The sequence below is a fragment of the Hydra viridissima genome, unplaced genomic scaffold, assembly GCF_058129835.1.
Source record: "Hydra viridissima isolate aposymbiotic clone 2 unplaced genomic scaffold, HvirCarnegie_v1 scaffold_1, whole genome shotgun sequence".
Taxonomy (NCBI): Eukaryota; Metazoa; Cnidaria; class Hydrozoa; order Anthoathecata; family Hydridae; genus Hydra; species Hydra viridissima.
The window spans coordinates 36,208,039-36,226,591 of record NW_028324300.1 but is presented as its reverse complement, the minus strand read 5'-3'; the positions used below and the strand labels follow the sequence as shown (position 1 = coordinate 36,226,591).

At 32.4% G+C, this 18,553-nt stretch overlaps 2 protein-coding genes across 5 annotated transcripts; both read left to right on the top strand.

Moving 5' to 3' along the window:
• Positions 1-2,929: 2,929 nt before the first annotated feature.
• On the top strand, positions 2,930-10,123 carry LOC149894749 (equilibrative nucleobase transporter 1-like). 4 transcript variants are annotated; one of them, XM_090070039.1, is made up of 13 exons: positions 2,930-3,044; positions 3,758-3,838; positions 3,967-4,325; positions 4,711-4,757; positions 4,924-5,000; positions 5,093-5,188; positions 6,712-6,914; positions 7,020-7,165; positions 7,945-8,085; positions 8,225-8,454; positions 8,705-8,778; positions 8,897-9,020; positions 9,365-9,621. In XM_090070039.1, exons 3-13 carry the CDS (start codon positions 3,985-3,987, stop codon positions 9,494-9,496), a joined length of 1,611 nt encoding a protein of 536 aa, XP_089926165.1. In that variant the 5' UTR covers positions 2,930-3,044; positions 3,758-3,838; positions 3,967-3,984; the 3' UTR covers positions 9,497-9,621. The 4 variants fall into 4 exon arrangements, with proteins under 4 accessions (XP_089926165.1, XP_089926162.1, XP_089926158.1 ...); XM_090070036.1 differs by lacking the exon at positions 2,930-3,044 and adding an exon at positions 9,993-10,123 and having other exon boundaries at positions 3,735-3,838; positions 3,970-4,325; positions 9,365-9,510; XM_090070032.1 differs by lacking the exon at positions 2,930-3,044 and having other exon boundaries at positions 3,735-3,838; positions 3,970-4,325.
• LOC149894748 (uncharacterized) lies at positions 9,993-11,991 on the top strand. Its single transcript, XM_090070045.1, has 4 exons — positions 9,993-10,188; positions 10,409-10,771; positions 11,319-11,401; positions 11,479-11,991. The coding sequence occupies exons 1-4, from the start codon at positions 10,173-10,175 to the stop codon at positions 11,515-11,517; spliced, it is 501 nt and encodes a 166-aa protein (XP_089926171.1). The 5' UTR covers positions 9,993-10,172; the 3' UTR covers positions 11,518-11,991.
• Positions 11,992-18,553: the final 6,562 nt, after the last annotated feature.

The window sequence follows — 18,553 nt, the reverse complement described above, 5'->3', positions numbered from 1 at the left end:
AGCTACACCAGTTATTATATTATGCCATCATAAATCAGTTCTGCCAGTTTTAAACCAGCAACTACGATTTTTTCTTTTAAGGCGCCTCTCTCTTGCTTGTTATATCTTTTGAAGTGATTGTGATCGTTTTCGTAAAAGAATAATATTTAAAAAATTATCATATTTAAATTTGTGAAGCTGATATAATACAATTAGGTTTTTAAGAAGCATTATTTTTTGTTATAATACCAGTTAAACATATTGTTAAAATGCAATGTGTTTTTTTTGTCGCTAGCCGCCATCTTAAAAGTTATTATTTTACCGATGAAGGGGCTAGCCCTGCTAGAAAAAGCCAGGTTGACCTCAATATCATTTTTTATTTTTTTGGCAAAAAATTCATATAAACTCAATTTTAAAACTGACTCGTTTTCCGGGCTAGCTCGGCAAAAGGGCTAGCTCTTGTCCATGTAAACAGGCCCTAAATTTAGTTATAGCTAAATGACAAAAATTAAATTTTTATTCAGAATGGTTTTATATTCATATTTACAATTTCGTGAGGTGGTCATAAAAAAGTGAATACCGCAAAAAACACATCACTGCAAAAAACAGATCTTTCCAAGCTACGTTTTTAATTTTAAGTGATTAATTTCTTCACCGGTTGCTTACAGGTGTTTATATTGTCTGATGTAAAAATCTACCATTTACATTATTTTATGTAAAAAGCTGCCATCAAGGGTTTGGTTGACAATCACCCAACCACAATCACAGTTCTACGAGCCGTTGGATGATGATCATAAAACATACGTTAAGGTCCGTATTTATTATCGTAATAAAAAATTTGAGTGATCTTTATATACAAGCGTTATCGTAAATGTAACAGTGTGGTCATAATTTTACGAGCGTGATTCAGGGCTGTGGAGTTGGAGTCGGAGTCGTGGAGTCGGAGTCGGAGCTCATTTTGGCTGGAATCGGAGTCGGAGTCGGAGTTGGAAAAATTGTACCGACTCCGACTCCGGTTTAAAAAAAATCTTTCAAAGTTTCATAATTTTCATAAGGATTTTATAGATGTTACAAAACTACAAGTCCCAGGATGGTCTGAAAGCTGTAGGATATCCAGACACAATGGGAATTGTAGTTTGCAACAACTGGAGGACAAAGAGTTTGACATGTTTTTTTTAGGCCTTTAAAACAGTGATAAGCAATAGGGTATTTTGCTGCTTATTACTGAGAATCATATATCACCTCCCTTGCGCTCTCCTCTACCTTCCCTTAAACTATATAACTTCATGATCCACTAACTCCCGACTTAAATTGTCTGGCACTGTGCTACATATTCTTAGTAGAAAGCTAGGCGTGCCACCACCAAGCACCAAAGAGTTGCTCCACAAACAGAAAGACTGTAAGTATTCAATTAACTTTGTTTCTCTGGAGAGAGAGAATATTAGAAAATTAGTGATTGAAGAAGCTGTTAAACAAAAAGAAGAACTTAATGAATGTCTCAAGGGACGCTTTGTGTTTCTTAACAGAGTGAACTATTTTGCAATCAATGTTTAATTCTTTTTTGAAAAAAATGAAGCAGTTACCAAGACATTGGCAGTAAAAGATGCCAAAACTAATCACACCAGCGAATTTCTCCAGGTCTTAGTTGAAAAGATTCTTAAAGAATATGAACTTAAATAAGAACAAGTTCTTTCATGTTTGAAATATTGTCCAACTGACAATATTTCAAACATGATTTTGACAAATTCATAATGTTATTAACGACTGCATAAGAGTTTATTGCATAACAAGAGTTCAGAAAAGTTGTTTGTTCAGAAATTGTTTTCTTATAAATATTGTTTAAAGCACTAAGTGGTTGGATTATTTGTATCAGTGATGAAATAGCCAATGTTAACATTTTACTACAGTTATTTGTTGTTACGAACAAATAACTGTAGTAAAACAAACAACTATTTGTTGTTACAAATTAGTTACTTATGAAGGAGTCGGAGTCGGAGTCGGGAGTCGGAGTCGGAGTCGGAACAGCAGCTTACCGACTCCACAGCCCTGATGTTCAACATGCGCTTAAAATTGAAAATGAATTGAATAAAATTGAAATGTCTGAAAAATAAGAATAATCTAGGAAGTACTAGTCACCTGATTAGTTTGACTTAACTTAGTAACATAAATATGTATGGATAATTTCATCTCATACCGATAAACATGTGTCAAGCATTTAAAAAGAAAGTTAGTTTGAATCAAGCATTTCAAAACTGGTTAAACTGGTTTCAATACTATTTAGTTATTGGTAATCTTTCAAAAGGTTGAATTAGCAAGGTTTGGGCTGCTACGTATGGGAATTAATGGCAGTTACTGAGCAAAAGAGTCAAGTTCTTAAACAAAAAATATTTCAAAAAAGCCCTAATCTCCCGTAACCATATGTGTGTAATGGTACTTGCTTCTCAGATTATAGCTTCTTGATAAATATTGCATATCAATCCGTCATCATGTAAATCACTATTGTTTGATTAGCAACAATAACACAATTGCTTAACTTCTACCCAAAGATAGAGGGGAGGAGGAAAAATTCTGGGAAACTAGAAATATGTTTAATCATAGAAGATTGATAGAAATAGCTACTCTAAGAATTATTGATGAAAATAGGGTAATTTGATTATTTATATTAATTTACCCATCAAAGAGCGATACGATAAAGATGCGAATGTTTTGAAATTCTTTACATCAAAAAGCGATGAGAGTTTTGAGAAGCCCAATATCGTTTATTATCTTGGTAAAAAAAAAATCATCAGCCACCTTTACCAATATATAATTTAAAAGTAAATACACTTTATAGAAACTTCGTATTGGTTAAGGAGTTTCATATTCATGAAACAATTAAATACCAGCTGTGAGTAATGAGAAAATACGCAAGTTGAAAGCGTAGTTGTCACATTCCTTGACCGACTATGACGGAATACACCGCCCTGATGTATGCACGCCATTTCTTAACTCAGTAATTACAGGTGATGAAACTTAGATTTAATAATCAGATGTAAAAATTAGATGTAAAAACAGTCGAATTGCAGGTTTGTTTTATAATGGCTGAGTGGTAACAAAAATCTGAGAAATATTTTTTGATTTATAAAATGAAGAGCTTTTTATTGACTTTAATTTATTAAGTTGAGTAAAGCGTCATTTGAATTCAGTAAAATCTCAGTAGATTCTATAAAGTGTCAGTGGATTCAGTAAAATGATGTTGGATTTAAATTGGTTTGAAAAAACATTGATTATTGAACTGTAAAAGTTTGTACAAAGTGGTTTAATGTAATGTTTTTTTGTAAAAGCTTATCCCACAGTTGGTTTTAAAAAGTTCTGCAGGTTAACCGCGGGCATACTTTCATGATATTTTATTAAATTTACATTTTTGAGTTGATGATAATGAACTGAAGCTTTCAATAAAACTTAAATTCAAGCTGAATGAAAATCAAGTAATAACAAAATATATTTACATGTTTTTGTATCAAAGTAAAATACTTGTTAATTGGTGAATTCTTATTCTGTAAAAATTATTTTGAAAAGTTACCAGCTTTCACATTTTTATAATTGGATCAAGGGTTTTATTTATTCCAAAATCTCTTTCTAAAATCCGGAAAATGTCAAATACTATTTCTTCATAACTTTATGTACGTGGAGATTCAAGTTTTAGGTAACAATAACAACAATAACAATATTTTTTTGTAAACGTTGTAACTTTGTTAGTGCAAATGAAAACCCAGTTATTGTTGACAAATGTGTTTAGAACGACATAAACTTTGAAGTTGTAAATTCAATTGGATTCATAAATTCAAAGTGAAAGTCTTTCGTAAAAAGCAGAATTAAGGTTTAATCTATAACGTTTCTTTTCCAATTCCAACTGTGAACGACTTTTGTTTGTTTTATTTTTTCGTGATTTATTCTAACTTTGTAAGCAAATTATTTTCGATATTTTTTATCATTTAATAATGTTAGCAGCTTTAGATATACAATATGGCATTTCGTGACATTCGCAACAACACTTACCTAATTACCTTCTTCGTCTTCGCGCTTGTAGAAAGTCTGTTATGTTCCGCAATTACTTATGGATGGGCGAGCATAGTTGTTGTATTCAAAATGGAAAAATTTTATGGAAGACTTTGCGTAGATAACCCTCGAAATTCAAGTCAAAAATATTTGAAGAACTTAAATGTCGGAAAATTTCAAGGATGTGCGAGTCAAGATGTAATGTTCAATCTGATATTCACAATTGCCGTTTCTTGTATGTTTGTACAATTTCCAGCAGGTATTTTGATTGATAAATTTGGCGCCAGAAAGGTTAGAGCAATATCTGGGTAAATATGCAAAGTTTTCTTTCCAGAGTATTTTCTTTCCAGAGAAACTGAAATAACTTTTCTTACTTTTATTATTATTTAAGATTTGTTAATACCATTGTAATTGTTATTAACAATATTATTTATAACGTTGTTTTAATATTGTTGTTGATATTATTATTGTTGTGGTTAATATTAGTATTAGAGTTAATGTTATTATTGTTGACATTATTTTTAATATTATCATTGACACTATTACTTACATTATTATTTGTATCATTTTTTAAATTTTATTTTAACTTACAGCTCTTATTGTCATAACTTTTATCTATAGAAATTTATATTGAAGAAGTATAAATATTAATTCAATAAAATTGATAAAGATTATAAGTTATCAATTATTCAGGTTGATATTTATCATTTCTTCGCTTGGTCTGGGATTGGTAACTATTAGTTAGTTTCTTTTGTTAAATTTTTTAAAAATAACAAGAGCTTAAACTGCATTAAGCTGGTCTTGATTTTATCATATGCCCGAGTTTGTGTTTTTTATGCCGTACGGACCTGATATTTGAAAAAAAATGACGAAAATTGTCATTGTAACTATATATTACCATTTTAGATTACGAAAATTATCTTTTTCCGGTATTTATGGGAATCATGGCAGGAGGAGGAACACTTTTTGTAACAAATTTGCAAGTAAATTTTCTAATTCAACGTTAACGATGGTTGCAATAATGAATATAAACTAAGGATAATAACTCATACTTAAGGTAAGCAATATTATTTAGGTGAGCAATATTATTTTCCGCAAAACAAGATCACTCGTAGCTTGCACCTTTCATGGCGCTTTGGATTCCTCATCAGTTATTTTAGTGATTTTTAAGGTATATTATCATTAGAGTTTCTGAATAATATTTAATATCAAGTATCTGCAATTGAGCAGAAGCCTCGTCAAGGTCAGTTCCTCAATTTAATTACGATGAAATTTGTATTAACCCCAGAAGATATTATTTTCTCTTGCAATTGCATATAGTTATTACCTTGCCATTTCATGAATTTTACCAAAAAAAACAACCGATAAACAATGTTAGTGTTTTAAGCATTTATAATAGGAAGTTATTTTGGGAAGAATTTAAAAAAATTTATATTTTTTAAAAAATAAACAAGTATTATCTCAAAAGATAGCATTAATTCTTAACATTCAGCAAAGTATCTATAGTTCCTTCTACACGGAATAGTATTGTAAAACATTTTTACACGGAATGGATTTTTAAGACATTTTCACGCGGAAAGGATTTATAAAACTAATCGTAAAAATTGTTCTCATTAAACCTGTTTACAGATGCGTTTATGGAAACTTCATGTGTTAATTTAATTACTTCAATATACCGTGGTGTGACCTAACTAAATCTTATGGTGTAAGAAAGCCCTAATGCAACAAATGGTAATTTTTGTATATTATAAAATAAATATTAAGAGAAAAAGTTTTGTTATTTAAAGTAGTTAAAATAAAAAAATTTATTTTACAACATAAAATATTTATCATTTGTTACTTTAGAACTTTTTTAATGCATGGGACTTTGTTCGGTCACACCACAGTTGTATACTCCGATTTAAAAATTCTGATAAACTAATATGGCAACCAACTAGAAATTAGATAATCGTTTTCATGGCAAGTTCTTCAACAGAAATGGTGTAATTAAATATCACAAGAGATTTTTTTTCCTGAAAATTGAGTTTTTCTGCTAGAAAATTTAGGCTGTTTTATAATCCAGCTTTAAATAGGAGAGTAGAATATTGAAATTACTTGCTTTCATGAGGCATCGAGGCAAAAAAAATTAAAATGATCTTTTTTTATCATTTATCTTGAGACCCACAAAAAAAAACGAACAAACCTAAAAAAAAAGCGCCATCTTGAGAGCGGCCATTTGCGCGGTCAAAACAATAATCAAAAAATTCTTAGTAGCACTTTGGTACCACATGAACCTCCTCTCATCTTTGTAAATGAAGTTGGTTCTTTTTTTGGTGAACCCAAGCAAATACCTTCATTCGACTTGAAACCTATTGAAAATTTATGGGGAAATTTGGTTACGAGCTTTACATGTAAATTCTAGACTAGAATGCAAAAGAAAAATCTTAGGTTTTTTATCCAGCAAGCATGGAGTGATATATTAAAGGTTTCTTTGAAAATCTTGATAAAAAAAAGTATAATAGCCGAGTTTTCGGCTATTATACCTTTTTTTATATAAAAATTCTTTTATAAACATTTTTTACCTGCTTTTTTTTTTCTTCTAATGCTCCAAAGTTATTGAATTGAATCTTCTTAGGGAGTGGGAAGATTAAAGTCAAATCGTTATTTTTCATTCTGTTCGCTTTAGAAATAATGATCGTTTTTTCTAATTTTTAGCTTACGTACGAAAATGGAATCAATCTTCGCACTATTATGATATTTTACAGCGTACTTTGTTCAGCCATAATAGTATTTATCACGGTTTTACTTGTGCCTCCAATGTTAACCCTTCAACAATGGTCTGAGGAAGAAAATGACAATAAAATAATAGAAGATAAAAAACCCAATGAAAGCTATACGTCGTACAATGCTCTGTTTAAGTAAGCAAAAATTGGATATATTGCTTTAATAGTCAAACGAAAGTATTTGAGGTCATAGAAATATGTACACTTTCATAATCTGTCATTTTTTTGTTCTTTATTTAGGAAAATTATCCTTGAGAAAAAGAAAGAAACTTATAATTCTATTTCAAATATAAATACAGAAAGCAGCTGCACGTTATTTGGTAATGAGGAAGTTATTCAAATTAACAACAGTCATGAAAACGAGCTTAAAGAAAATAAACCGCACGGTTAGTTTTCTGTTCTTCGGAAAATTAAGCCTTAAGCAAAAATGTTAAGCAACAGTTTAAAGATTTTTTCGCAGCTGCTGAAGTTTTTTCTGAATTTTCAAAATCAGAGCTTTTTTGTAACATATTATGGTTGGGATTTTTCCAAGTATTTTTCAGGATCTCAAATAATTGAACCAAATGAATAATTATTCAATTATACAATTATTCAATTATACGAATGAATAATTATTCAAATTATACAATCAAACCACCTTACTATTATTACAATCCCTCCCCGTTTATTTAATTTAGGGCAAACGTTCAATTAGTCAGGACCGAGACCCAAGAGTTAATACTGCAGCTGGTCAACAACCTTAATAATGTTTCTTTTGATTTCTTTTGACCTTTTCATGTTCTTTAGTTTTTTTTATGTCAAACATGTGATCAGCTTTTAACAAAAAAAAAAGAAAAAAAAAAAAGAGGAAACTTTTTAAGCAATAACTCGGTACACGGCAAAAAAGTTATTGCAATGTTATTGGCAACGTTTTGCACGTTTTTTTCAGACCTCATTTATTTTAGCCTAAGTTAATAGAATAGCAATTCAAAAGTATAGAACTATTTTCCTAAACCTTCTGAACTTGATGTTAGAACTAATAAAAATCGTAACTGTAAAATGAAAATAACCCTAGAGTTAGTTTAATCAAGAAACAACGATTTAATTTTTTCTGTTTATTTGTTTGTTCATTTTTTATATACTGCAACTGAAAATCAATTGTCGATAATGCAATGTGTAAGTTCAGAATCAGTCATAGCCTCCATTTTTTCACCGTTGTACATGCTCGAAATCTTAGTTCTGAGTACAACGCAGCTAAAGCTATGGTACTACGTGGGCGCAATGAACGATAACATTTCATACTTAACGTCAAACGACAGTATTCAAGGTGTGAAGATTTTACTCTTTACAAAGTAAAAAGTGATTTACAAAAGCCTATAAAACTTATTTTGAAAATATTCATTTTTGTATAAAAGGAGCCTAATGGGCTGATGATATGTAGCTGTTCGATATCTGCTTTATTTCAGTGAGCAAGTACACTAATTTGTTTGGTTATATTCAACTTTTCGGCTTGCTTATAACACCCATAATTGGTTTCGTGTTTGCAAAAAATAAGATGAAGACGGAGGAAAATAATTTACAATGTCACAGTAAACGGGTCAATGCTATTTATGCCAGCATTCTACCATTTATTATTACAATCGCGCTATCACTTTTATTTTGTGTTTTGGGATTGATCGCAAATATTCGATTAGAGGTGAGCCATTTTTAACAATTTAGTATTGCGCAGTTATTTAGCCATTGTGTGTTTATGTTATTAGGCTATTACGTATAATTGAAATTTATCTGTAGCTAATTAAACATTGATAATATTTGTTAAAATCGTTAACTAACAATTATTAGTTATTGACATTTAATTAATTAGTTAATTAAATCAACCTTTAAGCAACTTTTGTTAGTTTTTTAATGGACGACTTTACTGTAAATTATTTTTATACTTCATTTAGATACCATGCTATATACTTTATACAGTTGTTAGGGGCTTTTTATATGCAAATCACGGGGCGTTCATAGGAATTGCGTAAGGGTTTTGATTTATTATTATTATTATTATTATTGTTATTATTATTATTATTGTAATATATATCTCTCTCTATAAATGTAACAAGTATTTTATGCCGATTCTTATTCTTACATAGATTTCCAGCATCACAATACGGTACACTTTATGGATTAGGCATTTTTATAAGTGATGGGATTGGTTACACGCAGTACGCATTCTTTAATCTAACGAAACTTTACTTCAATGGGAACTCCTTTTGGGTAGGCTAAGATCACACTTTGAATTTAGCTTGATTCGAAAATATTTAGAAAAAAGGATTTAGTTTTAAATTTAGGATGGTAGATAAAGTGGTAGCTGCAACTATTTGTATACAACACCTTGTTTGTTATTTAATAGTTTAAAGTTTTGCCGTAAAGTTTTTTAGAGATAACATTTTAAAATCAAAAGAAAGTTCATCAACGATAGTTTTAAATTTTAGAGAGAAACCTAAAATATAATAGTTTGCCAAGGTTAAGCGTTTTTCAATTTGGACTGCGTTGTTTTTTAATCAAGACAATTTATATTTATTCATAGACTAATTTGATTTTACGTTTTTTATTCATAGACTAATTTGATCTTGCTGATGATGGTTGCACTCAACATTGTTCACCCGTTGTATCTTTATTACTACTGCCGGCGTCAATGGAAACTTTATGACGAAGTTAATACAGATCGACGTCCTTTAATCGTTTCTTAATGTTATTAGTGAAAGTAACGAGACGCTTTTAATTGATAGTTCATTTACTTGTTTGAATGGCTTATAATAAAGTTGATAAGAAGTCTTCGTTTTTAGGCAAATACAAAAATACATTTCATTTAAAATTTTCTCTTTAAAAGTGCATATGTTAAAATTATGTTACGTTTTTCGGTGAAATACTATAAGCCTTTTTTTATTGTATATTAAAAAAACCCGGCAAGAAACAAATCATTGAACTTGCTTCTATAAACATCTTCAATATCTTTTAGTAATCTAAGAGTACCGAAGAAATTCTCATCTTAACGAGTTTCCTTTTATTGGTTTTTCTCTGGTCATTGTCAATTTTTACCTCTCAAGTCAAGTCGGCATTAAATTTTTTTTAAAATTAAACGACTCATCTTTAATGAATAAACTTAAAGTAAGGTTTTGGTCAAAACAAAAATTTGTAGTTTAAAAATAAATTTTACACCATTTTAAACCCATTTCTTCCATTTAGATCTATTATGAATCTATTGATGGATGATCGATTAGGTCTTGTTTTTAATTTATGAAACGAAATGCATAATATTGATTGAAAAAATAAATTATACATCTAAAACCATTGATTTACGAATTTTGCGATACCCAATTCAGAATAATCATATCTTAGTTCCGGATTACCAGTTTAGCATTTAACATGAGCATGAGTCAAGGTATGAATTTCTGTAAATGATTTTCAAAAAAATAATTCTTTCAATAATAACATATAAACAAACGTGATCCAATCTAAAAGAGATATGCCTCAAATAAATGCTTCTTATATTTTTTTTTACTTTCTGCATTAAAGGAAATTTCTTTCTTTTGTATTTTTTAAATGTTATTCAAAAAACTGCACGTCTGACATCTTAACAACAGCCAGGCAATATCTTTTAGACTATTATATGGATATTACGAGCGACTCAAACAGTCATGGTTCAGAAGCCAAATGCGTAAATTGGGGCGTTGAGGAGTTAGTAAAACGTTCTAAAAGGAGGAAAATAGATTTCGAAGAAGAAAACTCAAACAAAAAGATAAATAATATTCTTCTATTTATATCCGCTGAAGATGGAATTTATCACGCGGAAAATACAACGCTTTTGCCGCACCTTAGCAATCAAAGACAGCAAGAAGATACCATTTATCTACCGCTAAAATCGTGCATTTTTATTAACTTAACCAGCTATGATGAAATAGTGATTAATAAAGGAACGTTCTTTTTTGGAGACGAGAAAGGACTTTATGCAAACTCATGTGCTGGTAAGTCTTTCTTTAAATTCAAGCTATTTTCTTTAAAAAAATTACAGTTTTTAAAAGAAAAGCTTTTCTTATAATGTAAATTAATTATAATTATATCTATATATTATATGCAATATGTATATATTTATACAGATATAGATATAGATATATAGATATGTATAGATATAGATATAGATATAGATATAAATATATAGATATATAGATATATAGATATACATATATTTATGTAATAAGTTCCTAAGTAAGATCCATTAAGTTAATGAGTTGATTGCCTTAATCATTTCATTGTATTACATATATACCTGGATTTGGCTCCTAAGGAATAGTCGCTTACACACCTATTCCTTAAGAGATATAGGTGCTTGGTATAGACTAATTTTTGGAGGATTCGATTGTAATATTTTGCCTTTTGATCTTTCTAAAAAGAAGAATTGACGGAAAGATCAAATTAACTTCATAAAAAAATAGTACAAAACGAACTTTTTGTTTGCAATTAGAGTATAACAAAAAAAGCCTTTAAAATATAAAGAAGCCAACTTTGTTTTAGGTGTTGCGGTAAACTTCTTAAAACATAGTTCAAAAGAGAAAAGATTGTACACAGCAAGGTCGTTTGTATTCAGTAACCCATTGGTAAGTATTGTTTTTCGTTTTTCTCTAGCAAACGAAATTTCCTTGAACTTATTAACCGAGGTATTATTTTTTTTTAGAAAGCTCAAGAGGTTTACGAACGTTTGATATTATCCTAAACGTTTATATATATATATGTATATATATATGGCTTTAAATAACTGTTCAAATATTTAAAAGTTAAATAGTTTTAAGTTAGATAAATGTTGTAAATTCGTTTTTCTTAGATTAACAACATTTTTGAATAAGTTTAACTGACAAATTAATTTGGGAAATGACTTCGTAAAAGGATTTCAGTTTGACTTCAATGCAGGTTGATTCCCTTTTTTAATCGATTTTTTTTATTAATATCGAATTTCAATACTCCGAGAACGATTTGGTCGGCATTTGTTACGAAAAAGTGCCTTAGCAACCAATCAACGATGCACTGAAAATTTAGCTACTTTTTAATCGTTTGAAGAAATTCATTAAAAAATAAAAAAACGATATTTTTTTAACGATATTTGAATAACAACAAATAATAATGTTTACACTTGAACCATTAAACTTAATGTATGATAAAATTTTATCGTTGCATTCGCTGCGGTTATAAGTTCTTAAAATTTTTTTTACAAAATTTGCAAAAACTAGAAGATCAGCCATAGAGCTTTGCTTGTAAATTCTCCTCCTCAGCTATCTCTTTTCTCTTTTAATGCACTTTTTAAATTTGCTCTTTTGTTATCTTTTTTTTAAATTTTCGTCTTTAACATAATTTCTTTCAATAACAACTCACTGAAGAAAACTAAAGTAACAATAGAACTTGCTCTTTTCCATGGCATTTTGGTTTGTAAATTGGGCGCTAATGAGAATATGCTGTTTATTTGGTTTTGTTTAACCGTATGACAACTCAAGCCTGCCCGGATAGCCTCAAAACATAAAAGTCATGCTCAAAAAATAAAACCAATTGGGTTTGGTAGCCCATACATCCATGTTTCAAAAAATAAAAAAAATTGAAATCATCTGCCTACGTCCAAGGAAAAAAATGACTTTGATTTTTTGGATTTTTTTGTTCCTTGCTTCATTGCCCGGAGAGCCTCAAGCCAAAAAAGACACACTCAAAAGTAAGAAATAAATAATAAAACTGATATTACTATTATTGATATGCATAGTCTATACAAAGAGGCTTTAAAAATAAAAAATCAAGCCATCAGTCAATTTGTTGGAAATCATTATTACTTTGAACTTGTCAGTCATTTCGACCTTAATTTTAATGGAAAAGATTTCTTTGATCACCATTTTTTCTTTGAATTTGAATCATTTTTAAACTTAAAACACTGTCGCAAAATAAAAAAACTATTAAAGTAGTGTCTATAATTAAACTTTGGCAAAGACTGTTTTAAAATTCTAAATATTATAGGTTTTATTTACTGTGGGTTTTTTTTACAAATTACAAATATACAAAGGTTAAACAAATAAATATTTAAAAAGATTTAATCTCATGATTAAATTTTTGAATCAGTTTAAATAAATCCGTAGGTATTTTTTCAGTTGATTTTTTTTGTCACAAACACTTATTCTAAAGTAGCAAGGTTTCAAAATTCATTAAAGATGCAACAGATATATTTCATCTAAATGTGCTTGCTATTGTATTCAACCTCACATCTTTCAAGCCAATTTCCATATTGTGGATGTAATTTTGAATGTTTGAATCTTTGCCACTGGACAGAAAAATCGTGATGAAGAGCTTCTAAAGATTGTTCACTGAAAGGACCAAGGAATTTTTTCTTCATTCTGATAAACCTATCAATGTGAAAAAAACGTTGTGCACTTTTGGGGTCACACTTACAAATCCTAGACTTAAAAAAGATGTCCGAAATTCTTCGATTTTTTTTTTCATATTCCTTGTCAAGGACGTTTCCAAAGCAGGCTCTAACAACAGCACTGAATTTTTTGAATGCATTAATTATGGCCAAAACTGATGAATCTAGGTTCTCAAAGAGCTGATCTATCACTTCAATATTTTCCAGGTGTTTTTGGCAATCATTTCCAGCAAATTATCCGCCATGAAATAGTTGGATTATGATGCTGAGTCTTTTTGGCCACTCATCTGATTCTGGCAATGCTTCTTTCAATGCTTTGAACAAGTGATTTAATATGCCAATAAGCAGATGAAGTTCCATTGGGGGAATTAGTTCGAAAATGAATTTGCTTGGATCAACTTTTAGAAGCGGTTTACGGACAACATTGTTAAAAACTGTTATGTTTCTTAACAGATCCAAAGAAAAGTTCGATTTCAGTAAAGCTTTTATTTTTGATTCAGTAATACCAATACAATACAATAATATCACAAACTTAATATTTATAGTAAAATAGAAAGTTCCTAGAAAGATACAGAACATTCTGGAACGTTATTATATATCTAGAGGGTTCTATGGAAGATTCTCGAATGTTCTGTTGTATCTAGAAAGTTCTAGAATGGACCGTAACATCTCCTCGCCAGCTTGGTTTTACGGAGAGCAAGCGTTTTGATTATTCTTTGATAGGCATCTACTAGATCGTCTTGTTTTGACTTGTTTTTTTTTTTTTTTTTTTTTTTTTTTTTTTTTTTTTATCTTGACCAGTCGGCTCACACGACAACAAATCGGGCTGTACTATTATTGACTCCTCCACCTCCCCGGAGTTGTAGCGATGCCTGAGTTGTTCAATATGACGATGCCAGACTAGACCATCAGGCTCTGTCTTCACTATGACAGATCGAGGACCGCATACTTCAGTGACAATAGCCGTAATCCATTTTGAGTTGTAATCATTACTTGAGCTAAAATATCTGGCATAAACCAAGTCTCCCACTGAATATTTTACAACTTTGGAAGAGTCCATAGATTGCTTTGATTGTTGTAAATGAACAGGGGATGGCAAAAGCAGATCGATTTGCGCCCGAATTTGTCTGCCATTGAGTAATTCGCTAGGGGACGATCCATTTGCTAAAGGAGTTCGGCGGTAGACCATGAGAAATTCCTGAAGAGCATTCTTAGGAGGTAGGTTTGATTTCTTCATGGCTTTTTTGAAAGTTTGAACTAGTCGTTCGGCAGCACCATTTGTGGCGGGGTGATATGGAGCATCTTTGAGCAGGACAATACCTCGACTATTACACCATTCTAGAAATTCCTGAGAAGTGAATGAGGAATAGTTATCGGTAACTAGAGCATGTGGATAACCGAAGTGTGCAAAATCTTCTTCCAGTAAATCAATGGTAGATTTGGCACTAATAGAAGACGTAGGATGAATACATGGATATTTAGATAGAGCATCAATCATGATAAGCCAATTAGTACCCATGAAATTGATTGCATGATCAAGATGTAGACGACTCCAAGGGCGTTCTGGTAGCATCCATGGATGGACTGCTGGTTTTGATGGAAGGTTCTGATTTTCTGCACAGGTAGTACACTGGTGTGCTAGATTAGTGATAGCTGAATCAATGCCTGGCCAATATACGGCAGATCGTGCGAGTTGTTTCATTCGTTGAATGCCGAAATGACCTAGGTGCAGTATCTTCAAGACTTGATCTTGAAGAGTTTTGGGGACGACAACACGTGGACCATAGAACAAGCATTTGCCTGAAACTGAGAGAGCTTCGGAAAGTTTTTGGAATTCCCGTATCTCGTCATTATTGTCGGATTCGACCCAACCATCTCGAACATTGCGAATAACTGCAGCGATGACAGGATCTTTGCTCGACTCGCGGACCAAGATATTCGGATCATGCATATTGATTTGACGACTAACGGTTTTCACCGCACAAATCATTAAATTTTCTTCACTACTTTCCTCCCCATCGAAAATGCGATCATGGTCAACCGGTAATCGACTGAGCGCGTCAGCGTTGCCGTGTTCAGCTGTCTTACGAAACTCGATTTCATAATTGTATTGGCTAAGAATTAAAGCCCATCGAGCCAGTCTATTTGCTGCCATAGCTGGAGTAGCCTTTGTTGGACCAAATAGAGCCAGTAGTGGTTTATGATCAGTGACGATGGTAAAACGACGACCAAAAAGAAATTGATGAAACTTTTTTAAGCCAAAAATTATTGCCAATGCTTCTTTGTGAATTTGACTGTAGCGACGTTGACAATCAGTCAAAATCTTCGATACATTTGCAATTGGACGTTCAGATGCAATTGGCGTATTAACGTCCTTAGGAACTGGCATAGCCAAAACAGCATCAACTTTGTTACCTTTAGCAATACCTTCCGAAGATATTATATGACCAAGATATTCGATCGAAGGACTAGCGAAAATACATTTTTCTAGACGACAGCGTAGTCCGTTTTTGCTTAGTCGTTGTAGAAGACCACGCAAGTTGGAAATGTGATCGGCTGCGTTGTTGCCACTGACGAGAATATCATCGAGATAGACAGCTACACCAGGTAGATCACTTGTTAATTTATCCATTGTCTCTTGAAAGTACCCCGGTGCTGAAGTGATTCCAAATGGAAGACGTAGCTGAAGAAGTACACCAGTATGTGTACTGAGAGCCAGTCGTCTCTGAGAAATTGGACCCAAACGAATTTGATTATAAGCGTCAGCCAGGTCAATTTTTGTGTATCCATAACCGCCACGCAGTTTACGCAACAGGTCTTCTGGCAACGGCATTGGGTAGCGATGAGGTTCTAGCTGAGTATTAATGGAGACTGAATAGTCGCCACAAATTCGAATCTTTCGTTTTGTTTGTCCCGGAAGCGCGGTCTTTTGAATAGGAACCACAGGTGTACCTTCGTTGTTGAATTGAGTACGTTTCCAAACACCATGCTTGATACCAGCTTCGTAAGCGTCAACCAGATCTTCTTGAATAGCGAAAGGTACAGGTCTTGGACGGCAGAAGATAGGCTTGTAGTCAGGCTTGAATTTTATTTCAAGTTCAAAGTCTTTCAAACAACCCAATTCTGGTTTAAACAGGTCTGGAAACTCAGAACATAGAATTCTGCACCTTTGTTGGAGATCTGTGTCAGGTTTGAGATGCTCAAAGACCTTAGCAACAGTACTCTTGGATGATTTCTTAATCTTTTCATCAACTGAAAGATCAAGTAGTCGAATACCCGATCGGCCAATAAGATTTAGTCCAGGAACAGAAGTTACGTGGAACCAGATCTTGCAACAGGTTGTTGGAGCTTTAACTGATAATTCAACTTTCCCTAGTATCGGAAGTTGATGCTTGCTTGCTGACTCGAATTGTAAATCCGACGATTGAAGATGTGGTTTACCCAAACTTTGCCATAAAGTATGGGTGATGAAATTGGCGGGAGCTCCAGTATCGAGTTCGAATCTTATCGAATGCCCATTGATTTGGAGATTTTGTGTAATTTCATCATCAACATTGATTTGGTTGACTTGGCGAAGTGCTTTAGTCTGTCCATAAATGAATATAGGCTTGACCGTCTTTCGGGATTCAGCTTTTTTCTTGAAACAAACTGCTTCAATGTGACCATTTTTATCACAAAAATTACATTCGGCGTCCTTGAAACGGCAATTTTTGCGTTCATGGGTCGATTTGCCACAACTTCTACAAGCGGTTGACTCAGTCTGAGATTTGTTTTGTTGAGGAGCTGAGGATTTGGATTCCGATTTATGTTGCCCCAACTTATTGATTGGGAGAGACATCGGAGACTTTGAGGGACCAACGGCAGTTTCCTTGGCTACCTTGGCGGCCTCCTCGGTTTCGGTTGCTATTTCTACCGCCTTGGCGAAAGTTAGATCTTCATTTTTGCACTTGAAAAGAGCTTTGAGCACTGCTTCATTTTTAATAGAGCAGATAAAATGTGTTCGAAGAGCTTCATCCAGTGGATTTGTGATGTTAGCAAAGTCGCATGCTGCAGCCAATTGTCGAATTCGAGCAACCAGTTGTGGAATAGATTCACCTTGATTTCGACCAATGCTTGACCAAAATTTGAATCTTTCACGAACAAGAAATTTGGTTGGATTGTATTGTTCTTTCATGAATTGAGCAATTTGATCATACGAAAGATGGTTGACTGTCAAAGGAGTCTGTTGTTGGCTTGCAAGATTGCACAACTGTTTGTAGATGACTGGAGTTTGACAACTGAGAAAATAAGCAGCTTTGTTATTTCTTGTTATACCCCGAGCTTTAGCGAATGTTTCGAATCTTTCCTGATAGTCGACCCATAGTTCAGCTGTTGAATCAAAAGCAGCAAAATCTTGAGTGACCTTTGATTCATTGGCTTCAAGCAGTTTGACAATGGCGTCTTGTTGCTCTTTGATTTGTCGCTGTTGTTCGGCTAGTTGTCGTTGACTAGCTTCTTGCAGCTTCTGCATTTCTGCCAATATCGCTACCAGAGTAGCACCGTGTTTTTCTTCCATGAGTAGTTTTTAGAAAATAGAGAGATCTTCGTCGCCAAAAATCTGTTATGTTTCTTAACAGATCCAAAGAAAAGTTCGATTTCAGTAAAGCTTTTATTTTTGATTCAGTAATACCAATACAATACAATAATATCACAAACTTAATATTTATAGTAAAATAGAAAGTTCCTAGAAAGATACAGAACATTCTGGAACGTTATTATATATCTAGAGGGTTCTATGGAAGATTCTCGAATGTTCTGTTGTATCTAGAAAGTTCTAGAATGGACCGTAACAAAAACCTTTGCCCTACTAATGTCACCACCTTTTGAAACCTCCATCAATCCCAACTTTTATGAGATGACCTGCTTGAAGTTGTCTCTTAAGTGAAATTTCTGCTAGAAAGTCAGAGAGATTTTTGCAGTGAACAGCTGTGTACTTTTTGTGTGGAATTTTTTGCCTGATGATGCAGTTGTAATTTTTGTAAAAAATATTTGCAAGTTGCAACCCTGAGTCATAAAAATTTGCTCAATAGTTTGGCTCAAAAAGAGGCGTTTTTTTACTCCGATATTAGACATGCCTGCAGCTTGCTGAATTTGCACCTGGTCTTGGGCACTTAACTTATACTTTTCTGCAGTTGTTGATTTTGAACATGATGCTCCTAAGGACAAATTTTAAAAAACCTTGTTACGAAATGTAATCTTAGAACAGACAAAATGGGACCATTAAAAATAGGAAAGATACAAAATTTAAGTTACCGAGGGTAACAGGTAATGGACGACCTCCCTCAATCACTGACAGCCTGATTGTCCTACTTGGTGA

Excerpts from the sequence above, each read along its gene's own strand:
- LOC149894748 (XM_090070045.1), top strand. Across the intron at positions 10,772-11,318 it reads TTATGCAAACTCATGTGCTG|GTGTTGCGGTAAACTTCTTA; the intron begins GTAAGTCTTTCT and ends ACTTTGTTTTAG. Across the intron at positions 11,402-11,478 it reads TTGTATTCAGTAACCCATTG|AAAGCTCAAGAGGTTTACGA; the intron begins GTAAGTATTGTT and ends ATTTTTTTTTAG.
- LOC149894749 (XM_090070036.1), top strand. The coding sequence starts at position 3,985 with ATGGCATTTCGTGACATTCGCAACAACACTTACCTAATTACCTTCTTC. Across the intron at positions 7,166-7,944 it reads TAAAGAAAATAAACCGCACG|AATCAGTCATAGCCTCCATT; the intron begins GTTAGTTTTCTG and ends GTGTAAGTTCAG. Across the intron at positions 9,021-9,364 it reads TCAATGGGAACTCCTTTTGG|ACTAATTTGATCTTGCTGAT; the intron begins GTAGGCTAAGAT and ends TTTTATTCATAG.